The following is a 10,864-nucleotide window of genomic DNA, read 5'->3' as shown; positions in this document are numbered from 1 at the left end:
TGGAGCCTATATAAAGATTCATATTCTTATTAAGAAAGGGGAAGAAGTGAGAGGTTTTTTAGACACCCTAAGGTTAGAAATTTTCTTAACTTGGCTAGAATTTTGGGCTCTTGTCCTCAGCCTAAAAGTTGTGAAAATTTCTATCTTTCAATCTATATTTTTCTTCAAGGATAATAGGAGATTGAAGTCAAAATTTAGGCTAAGAACAGTGTTCTTATAACATCGAATCCACGAAGGTTTGAGTTTAACTTTTTAATTTTTCTTTTTGTGGATTAGAGTTCCATCAAGCTCGTGGGTGGTGGTGTCGTCGTCTTTCGCTTGTCGTCTTCAGTCTCGCTTCCCGGAAAGAGGTAAAATCTTTACTTAACTTTATTTTATTTAATTATTTCATGTTTTATATTTAGTTGATTCGTAGTTTTATTTTTTTATAGTTAGCATGTATTAAGGATAATTAGATTAATGATAGAAATTTCTTATAGTTAACATGTGTTAGGATTAATTAGCTATCATGTTTTAGGATTATTTCATGAAAGCTCTTAGTTTTGTTCATTATTTTTCCAAATAGTTTTCTTTGACAATATAGATTTTCATGTTTTCAATTTCTTCTTTTAACATGATTGAGATAACAAAAATATGCTTAAAATTATTATTTAATTAAAACTCTCATGGCCTAATTGATTTAATTCTTTCTTTAAAATTTGAGCTAGTATAGCGTATATATTAAATCCGTGTTCTTTAGTTACTTGAATATATTTCTTCTTTTCTTTTCTTTGTCTACATATAATATATGTTGTTAGTCACATCTAGGATGCCCATCAATTTGATACCTTAATATATCATAATATATTCCTTGATTTAGCTTAAAATTAGTAGATTCTTATGTAATTTTATTTTGGTGCGTGTGTTATCGATTCGATTCCATCTTTGAACTCCATCCTTGCATATTGTTGAGTTTTGAGTCTTTCATCATCTTGCTCAAATTATTGGAAAGTTGATACATAAAAAGAAAGCTAATATATATATATATATGATTTGAATATTGATATTGGGCTTTATACACGGAATAGAGGTGGAAAATAGTGTTGTAGGCATTGATATGTAGTATATATACTGTCCGATATGTAAGAAAATAATATTGTATACACTAATATACAGTGTATATATAGGCTAATATACATTGATATACAACAGATACAAGAAACAAATAGGTGATATAAGTGTGTATACAGTTTGATATACAGAAATAATATTGTATATATTATATACAGTATATATATAATCCGATATACAGTGTATATACAATTGTGATATACAGTGAAATTGAGCTTAAGACCCAAAACGCAGATGGCCAAACAGTTTAGTCCAGCTGTATAAAAACTAAGTGTCGGGCCATATTTTCATGTGTTATTTATTATTTATTTATATTGATTCAGGTTGTAATAATTTATTTACTTATGTTATTTATGCTTGCTTAGATATTAATTTTAATTTATTTTAACTTAATTAGATTCCCCGAAAGATAAACCAATTTATGTTAATTTACTCTTTAAATGATTTTCTACCTTTAATTAGTCATTTGATAAACTTGTACTTTTTTTATATACATGTATATTATTTTTAATGTTTAAGTTTGATAATTGTTTTTCTAAAAAATAATTTTAAAGTCTTCGTTTTCTTTTAAATTAATATTTTCAAAAGTTAATGAAATAATTTTTTAAATCGTCGGATAATCGCGCGTTAATGGCTACTTTGAATGCTTAGCACCTTCTTAAAGTGAAAATAAGAACTTCGTACCTTTTTCTCTGAATTTTTAAGAATTAAATCTGTTAGAGACTTCTAAATTAGGTTTTCTTAATTTCTTTACATTATTGTTATTAAGTAATTCATTTATTTAATTTGCTAATTTTTTTAAAATAATTCAGTGCAGGACATTCCACCAGCAGTAACAATTGATGAAGAAAATGCATTGGTCGATGAAGACCTTGCAGCAGTTGACAAATACTATGCAGAAGCAGTTGATGAGGTGGCACAAGAGAAGAAACAAAAAGAAGAAGAAATTGAGAAGGAAGCAGAAGAAAAATATAAGAAAAAGAGGGAGAAGATGGAAGAGAAGTTGGAAGAGAATGAAGACCAGCAGAAAGTTGATGAAGAGGAGAAGATAGCATGTGAAGAAGAAGATAAAGAAAAAGAGGTGGAGAAAATTGAAGAGAATAAAGAGGAGAAGCTGGAAGAGAATAAAGACCACCAGAAAGTTGATGAAAGAGAGAAGACAGCATGTGAAGAAGAAAATAAAGAAAAAGAGGTGGAGAAAAATGAAGAGAAGCTGGAAGAGAATGAACACCAACAGACTTTCGAAGAAGGTTTGGCCGCTGATATGGCAGAAAAGGAAAAAAATTTACAGGTGTGACCATTAATGTGGCAGAAGTAGAAAAAAATATTGAAGAAGACACTGATGAAAACTCAGTGGATGTGATGAACATTATTAGGCAAATCAATGATGAAGTTAACAGTGAAGGTAATGGTGATGAGACAAACAATTTAGATGAATGATTGGTTAGTTTTTGGTTGGTATTTTTGGATGATAGTTTTTGATGAACTAGTTGGTTTTTGCTTATAGTTTTGATGAATTTATTGGTTTTGGATAGTTGGAATTTGAGAATATTTTTTGGTGTTCATAGGTGACATTGGTTGGATAGTTAATTTTTGTTATGGTTGGACATTTTTTGTTATGCTTTTGGATGGTAGCTTTTGATGAATATTGTAAGGAATTGGTTGATTTTGGTGGACCAATTTGACATGTCTTATTACGAAAAATTTTCAGATTATGAATGACTATGTCTCATGTTTCTTTATAGTTTGTGATTTTTACTTATCTATATTATAGAATTATATTGTTGTCAATCATTGACTTTAAATTGCATGTTTAATATTTTAGACTGTGTTGTCTTATCATCATAGAAGGACTTCATTTTTATTAATATACTGCTATCACTATCGATTTATAATATTATCGGCCATGAATAAAAGATATAATAGTGTAGCAATTTAAACTTGGAAACTTTATTTAATCAGTACTACTACATCCCTGTTATAATTTTCCAAAAAACAAACACCAACAACAAAGCACAACACAATATAATTTTTAGGCCTTTCTCTTTTTCTTCCGCCAAAATCAACCTTTATTTTAGTTGATCCCTTTCTATTTCTCTGTCTTTTAGCAATCCTTCCCTGTTATAATTTTCAAAAAAGCAAACACCAACAACAAAGCACAACACAATATAATTTTTAGGCCTTTCTCCTTTTCTTTCGCAAAAATCAACCTTAATTTTAGTTGATCCCTTTCTATTTCACTGTCTTTTAGCAATCCTTTCTAGTGATTTCTTTGCTCTTCGACTTCTTTGAGTAGAGTCCTCAACAGATCTTTATTTTCTTCAAAGTTCCGAAGCCTTTCTAACAATTGAAATTTGACAACGCCTTAAAAATTTGATGCCTTGGATCTTGAACACAACTTTGATGGACTGCTCATTGATGAATCATTTTCAAGCCACTTAAAAAAAGAACATATGCCAACTTCACAGTTAAAAAATATCTACCTAAATTCGTATCGGTGCGTGATGTCCTCAACGTAGCAGGACAACCACAATGATAAATGTAACTTTTTTTGCATTAGATGTTTCAGATGCTTGAGACATTGTAAAAAAAGACGTTTTGAGTTGTTTAAAATAAGATGGAAGAGCTAATGAAGAAAAAAAAATGAGAGATAGCCTTCCCTTTATACACCAAAAACCAGATGTTACCATTGAAAAAAATATTACTTTGTATTTTGTTACCGTTGGAGATCTTGAATATTTAATTATTCAATGATGATCAGAATATATAGATTTGTCATATAATCAGTACTTTTCTAATTGCATAGTTTATGATAGACCAACGAGATCTACACTCCATCATTAGTAAAGTATATGCAGGTTGATACAATAGTCCATATATGATCTATATTAAACCTACCAGAACACGATGCTTATATGTAGACCATATCTGTTAGAATTTAAAAAGTAGATAATTAATACTAAATTATATTGATGAAATTTATTCAATTAAACGAGTTTAAACAAGTCATGTGATCATTTAAGGTTCCATATAAATTGGGAGGGTGGTGATCAAAGATGCACGATTGTACATAAACAAGTGAAATCATCACAACATACCTATGCTTTCTCAAACATTACTCTGAAGATGTTGAATGTATAACCACAACTCTTTCTCGTACATCTTTGATCACCACCCCCAATTTATGTGGAATCTTACATGATCACATGACTTGTTTAATTGAATAAATATAGTTTATTAATATAATTTAGTATTAATTAATTATCTACTTTTTAAATTCTAATAGATATGGTCTACATATAAGCATATTGTTTTAGTAGGTTCAATATAGATCATATATGAAATATTGTATCAACCCACATATACTTTACTAATGATAGAGTGTAGCTAGATCTCGTTGGTCCAACATAAACTATGCACTTAGAAAAATATTGATTATATGATAGGTCTACATAATTTGATCATCATTGAATATTTAAATATCCAAGTTCTCTAATGGTAACAAAGTACAAATTACTATTTTTTAAAGATTAATATTTGTTTTTTTCCACAATTCTTTAAGGAGTCGTCTGGTAGAGTGTATGTTAAAGTAATGCTTTTATTAATTTGTTTGAATTTATTTTTTTTGGTCAATAAGAGTTTATGTTCTATGATTGTGAATGTAAAAAAAATTAATTTAATCAATCAAATCATTAATTTATAGTATAATTATAAGGAAATCTTCATGAGAAGTATTATTTAATTAGATGTAATCTAGTAAAGATGATAATCAACTTATAACATGCTATTAGAAGTTAAATTACATGAAAAATGTGGAAATATTTTAAGGGCAAAAGAAAAATATTTTAAGGACAATTAATAATACAGCCTTAGTACATAACAAATAGGATCGATAATAAACTTTAATAGACAGAGTACACAATATATGCCATCATTTGACATTTCGATAATACATAATAAGTAGAGTTAATAACAACTGACATCAAATTGATCAAAATCCATGGATAAAAAAAAATAGCTCTAGTAGCTTGTTTACAAAAATAAATTGAGTGAAGCCTATCTAAGCTTTGTTGTTGTTCATACATGTGGTTCTCTTGTGTCCGGTCTCTTGCAAATTGAATATTTATTTCTTCTCTTGCTCTTGAAATTCTCACCAACTCCCTTGACATGTTTTCTTCTCTTCCTTCCAACCTTGGTATTGGCAAGGGATGGAAGAATTGTCACGCCTAGTATTTCTTCTGGCACACACCACTCCGACTCGAGAGGGACAACATTAATAGATTTGGAGTATGCAAGGAGGTACACTTCGACTTTATACAAAGTTGAAGAGTACTCATAGATGCTCATACCATACTCGTCTCCATGCTTTGAACGTAAAACGGTCATTGTGTGAGCACATGGTATCTTGACCAAGTCATATTCCCTACAAGAACACCTTTTTCAGAAGATTCACATTGGCAGTAGAACCTATGCCGAACACGGTGAATTGATTGCCGTCCTCGGTTATCTTCTCCATTTACAAAGATTCGCCCTTGATCATATTTTCTCTTGCGATCCTTTCGGCACAAGGCACCTTTTTATTAACCTTTGATTTGAGGACATATGCATGCTTCTCCCTAAATAATTCTCCAAATCTCTTAGCAATCGAATTAAATATGGATGCCACGGGGTACTCTCTTTCGTCTATCAACATAGCATTGAGTGACTCGACAATATTTATGGTCATCACATCATACCTATTGCTTGGAAAATGTGTCCTACTCCACTTCTCAAAATCAATTTCATGCTCAAGAACGAAGGCAACCTCGAAGCATTTGTTCTTGAATTCTACAAAATGATAGTTAAACTTCGCGAAAGAATATGCCTTTGACGTATTGTAATATAGGTAGAGCGAATCTCCACAATGTTGATTTATCCAGAGATTTTCACCAAGGGGTGCCTCATACAATATCCGTGATGAGCATAATTGTAAACCCCTGCAATGCCGTTGGCGATGCTCTTGTGTCTATTAGAGATAAAGCATAAATCTGATTCATCGACCACAATTTGCTGCAACTTCTCAAAGAAGAACATCCAAGATGCATCATTCTCTTTGTCCACGACACAAAAGGCAATTGGATAAACATGGTTCTCGGTGTCTTGTGCAATAACACTCACCAACACGCCCTCGTATTTACCATGTGAATGAGTGTCGTCGATCGCAATTACCTTTCTTATGTGGGTGAATTCCCTAATGCACGCACTGAAGGCTAAGAAGTAATACATGAACCTATGACCATCTTTATTTACCATGATAGAATAGCTAGAACCAACATTAAGAGTGTCGAACATGTAAGAAAAAGCCGATAAGCACAAATATATGTGCTCTGCTGTCCCTCGGACCATTTTCTTGGCAATCACACCTCTCTTCCAACATTCCAATAGCTTGGACTACAATTAAATTTTTTTTAAAGCAACCCTCTAAATCTCTTTAACATTTGGACCCTTGCCATCACGATATAAATTCACACAAAGCGATGAAATGCCTTTTCTCGAGACTTTTCTATGGCTAATAATGGCATGTTCAACACTGCAACTGTGATCGCTAATGTATTTATAAATCCAAAATTTGTCTGAACATTCATACTTTCTCGCCCGCAACATCCACACACAACTATACACATATTTTACCTTTAAGTATTTTGTACAACTCTTCAATGTAGCAAAATCAAATGATTTTTTTGCCGCAGCTTCGGCTAATAATAGTTGCAGCTCATTCTTGCTACTAAATATTTGATTTATGTAGAAATTAGTTCCATTGGAGAAGGAATGGTTGAGTTGTGACCTCAATTCCTGCTCTCCTTGCATTTGTTCAAAAAGTTTGGGGTATTCAACATCGACTGCATCCACTGGCTGATCTGCCATATCCATTGAATGCTCATTCATATTTGTTGAATCTTCACCCAAGCTCTCATTTGAATGATCATCGAATATCTCATTTGGATGATCACTTAAGCTCTCATTTTTTGTTGAATCATCGTCGTCGTCATTCAATGAATTCATTGGTCCAATCGGAGGCCTCTCAATGACATTTATCCTCAATATATGCTTAGAGCCATCAGGAGCAATATCCAACATGTACAAGCCGACATGCCTATCATTCTTTATGAATATGGGATGTATTTTTCTATTCCCATTCATTTGATAGCTAATCACCAAGCCATTTGGCTCACATGCTAACTCACCGACCTCAATTACGCTTGCAATCATATCGTTATATGAAGTATTGTGACGCAACACAATAGGAACTGTCGTCTTACTAAAAGATTTTCAGTTTCAGCTCTTGGGAGTCTCCTCCCATATTCCCACATAATCACCATCAGTTACAACAAATTCAGCTACTGCCATTATAGACTACACTAGATTAAGGTATCAGTCTTTAACAGGTCGATGGATACTGCAAATTCCATACAAAACGCGATTGAACAAGATGGGTTCAAATCAAGCTCCTGCAATGGAGAACAACCATCAATACTGCTTCTAAACTACTAAAATATGTCTATTAACTAGTTATGGGACTAATTGAGTGAGTGATATTGAAGGATTTTCAGTTTTCAAAAATTGAGGCAAGAACATTTTTTTGAAGAATTTTCAAAGAAAATGGGGATGTAAACATGGAAGTAATGAGGGTAAACATGGTAAGATGATGATAATTTTACCTATGAAAAAAAAATCTCGCTGGGAAAGGACGCCAAAATCATCAAAATCAGCTTCAAAATTAGGAGTGCTTTTGGGTGTGTTCTTGGAAGACTTCTTTTTGCAATTTTTTTAAATAATGAAATAAAAGGTTCCATGTCACTTGGATGAGGGGGGATCAAAATGTAATAAGGAAGACTTTAGGAATTGAGTTGGTAAGTTTTGAAAGTTAAAATGATGATGTCATAATTAGTGGGCATTGAGCTAATTTTTCAAGACTTGTGATTAATGGTTAAAATAAATTTTGAAAGTGGCTATTGAGCCAACTCTCCCTAGTTTTACATATATACTAGAAGATCTTGTTGAATTTTAAGAGATAGCATTACACCGTGTGAAATATCTTTGTGGAGAGTGCCTTTGATATACATCTCAAAGTAATGAGAATTCTTTGCAGATTATGTGATCGAGAATTTTATGTAAGATTTCCAACCATCAATACAAATATAGGGTAATAGATTGAAGTTTAATAATGACAAAATTTACCAAAATAACTATATGGATATATGAAACAAGTTCCAGCAATTAATATGTTTCAAATTAAAGGTCTAACAATAATGAGTTTGATTTTGCCCAATACGTTATATATATATATATATATATATATATATATATATATATATATATATATTATAAATTGTTCACGAGTCTGCAGGTGGATCAACTTTTGAAGCTTGATTCATAAAAATGAAATTTATACATACAATTTATAAGAACACAAAGAAAGTGCATGCTTGATCTGTTTATCTTTTCAGATTCTTGGATCTCTTTTTCTTAATTTCTTCATTTTTTTTCTTTTAATTTCTTCTTCCCTTCGCCCCGCCTGCCGCAGTAGTACCCTTTTTCTTCAGCAAATAATAATTTATTTCAAGTGCAGGTTAGCCCCGGAGCTTTATCCGCTAAAGAATATTACATGACGCCACGGATGGTTCATCTGTAGGCACAGAGTAATAATGAAAATAGTAGTAATAAACTAAGCTGAAAAGGACAAGTTCAAAAATACTCTTATTTTTTAAAAATTTTATGTCAAGATAAAATCAGACAATTAAATTGAAGTATTCATTTTCCTCTTCGTTTTGAATTCTTTAAGAGTACTAGTATGATTTTGATTAGGAATCCTCGAATACCATGCATACAGTACTAATTAACTATATATTTGCCTTTCATTTATCTCAACCTTTTCTTTTGGATTATTACATGTATATGAACTAGATCTCACCATGGTTACGCACAGGACGATACCTCGAACGAAATGGCCAAAGAGAAGCTGCCATTTGTCTAAGTCTGAAGCAACGCCGCTGTCTATTGCTTGCTTCTTGTTCTTCAAGACAATCATCGGAAGTATCCATCGGAGCTTCGGCAGAAACCGGTAATGGATTCCGGCAAACCGGGCAAGAATTATGAAGCCTTAACCAAGGGACAATGCAATCTGAATGATATATATGTTTACATGGCAACTCTTTTGCTGCTCCACCTACTTTAAACTTTTCCTTACAAACCGGACATTCCGAATCATCTCTTAAATGTGCTGGCGCAATCACCACCGTCGGAATAGAACCAATGATCGACTCGGGTGTTGGTGCAGGACCCGGCCGATCATTTTGAGTCAACTCTTCTATTAGGTTTTCAAGCCCCGGACCTGTAAAATAATCTTCGGGTGGACCTAATTGTCTTTCTCCTGCAAGTAGGCGGTTAGGTCCACCCAGAAAATGTTCTCCGGATGGTCGGATGATAATCCATGAACGCGGACGAGCTAGAATTCCGCTCTCCGGTGTCCATTCATCCGTGTCGTTGTTTAGAAATGAGTATCTCCTTCTCGGTCTAAACCAGAAGTCTCGAGTCCTCTGATGTCTACCTGTAGTCCTGAGAGAATCGGGTGGTGGTTCGACAGTTTCAGTTCCGTCCGAACGTCGGAAAATAGGGACCACATTGCCTTGAGAGTTGTTGAACAAATTAGGATCGAGCATGAGAGTTAGAGCTTCAAAAATTCTAGCTTCTGGAGAAGGATCAAATGCAGTGAAGTCCAAGATTTGTCTAGGGTTAGCCTCGTTGATTTCGCAAAGGAAGTGACCGAAACAACGGGGACAGACGATCTCCGACGGTGACACCCTGACGATGAGATGGCATTGATAACACCAGTAACGCTGAAAGTTTCTGTTCCCATTATTAGGGTTTTGATATCTTGAGGACATGTTTGGTTAAAAAAATTAATTAGTTTAGGGAAATGTTGTGATTGTACGAACAGAAACAGGAACTTGGGGGTTAGTTTTATATGTAAAAGATGATTTTAAAAGAAAAGAAAAACATTCAAGAATGGAATTAGAGGAAAAAGGATGGCTTTTGGTGAGCATAGAAGCTATTCTATATTTGTTTGTTAGGTTTTTTGCTGCTTCTTTATGAAGAAAAGCATCAGGCCTGCATGGCTATGTTTGCCAATAAATTTTTTTATCAAACAAATTCCAACGGTTACTTCCACAGGAAGGAATTTTTGTTTGAGATCTTGTCTAAATTCTAGGTTTTAAAAATGAATCAAAAAGAACAAAGACAAAATTATGAAAAATAAAATATTTAATTAGAAAAGTGCTTTCAAACTATGGTTTGAACTGTCTGGCGCATGAAATTAGATCCGAACTTGATAATTTGATTGTACCTAGGTATAAAGGTCAAGTTTTAAGTGTGAAAAGTATTTTCGATGTGAACTAAGGTTAAAAGGAACTGTAGCACAAAGTTAAGTTGAAATCTTCTTTATTGATTAAATTTTTGTATAAGTTCAAGCTAGGGCCAACTTTAAATTAAGCAAGCATATCTCCTAAAATATGAATAATTCTATACTTGATCCGTAACCTATCAAATTCTAGATATTTGAGTCTAATTTTCAACGCATGCAACAAACCGTTTGTCAATATGATATTTATGCAAGAAGATATGCCATTCTTCTTTTTGGTACAGTATTATGAGCAACTTATTGAATTTTAGCGATTCAAACGTAAAGTTATGAAATTGTAAGAAGATTCTTTGTTAA

The 10,864-nt window shown here is 32.7% G+C and overlaps 2 protein-coding genes across 3 annotated transcripts; one reads left to right on the top strand and one right to left on the bottom strand.

The window, feature by feature from the left end:
- The first annotated feature begins 2,101 nt into the window (after positions 1–2,101).
- LOC129903609 (uncharacterized) lies at positions 2,102–2,550 on the top strand. The gene is made up of 2 exons (XM_055979155.1): positions 2,102–2,360; positions 2,402–2,550. Exons 1-2 carry the CDS (start codon positions 2,102–2,104, stop codon positions 2,548–2,550), a joined length of 408 nt encoding a protein of 135 aa, XP_055835130.1.
- Positions 2,551–8,483: 5,933 nt separating this feature from the next.
- Positions 8,484–10,079, bottom strand: LOC129903235 (E3 ubiquitin-protein ligase RZF1-like). Of its 2 annotated transcripts, none has more exons than XM_055978739.1 (2): positions 9,062–10,079; positions 8,484–8,776 (listed from the first exon to the last, which is right to left on the bottom strand). In XM_055978739.1, exons 1-2 carry the CDS (start codon positions 10,032–10,034, stop codon positions 8,742–8,744), a joined length of 1,008 nt encoding a protein of 335 aa, XP_055834714.1. In that variant the 5' UTR covers positions 10,035–10,079; the 3' UTR covers positions 8,484–8,741. The 2 variants fall into 2 exon arrangements, with proteins under 2 accessions (XP_055834714.1, XP_055834715.1); XM_055978740.1 differs by having other exon boundaries at positions 9,085–10,079.
- Between the last annotated feature and the right edge of the window lie 785 nt (positions 10,080–10,864).

The sequence above is a fragment of the Solanum dulcamara genome, chromosome 9, assembly GCF_947179165.1.
Source record: "Solanum dulcamara chromosome 9, daSolDulc1.2, whole genome shotgun sequence".
In the NCBI taxonomy this organism is placed as follows: Eukaryota; Viridiplantae; Streptophyta; class Magnoliopsida; order Solanales; family Solanaceae; genus Solanum; species Solanum dulcamara.
This window is presented reverse-complemented; position numbering and strand designations above follow the sequence as displayed.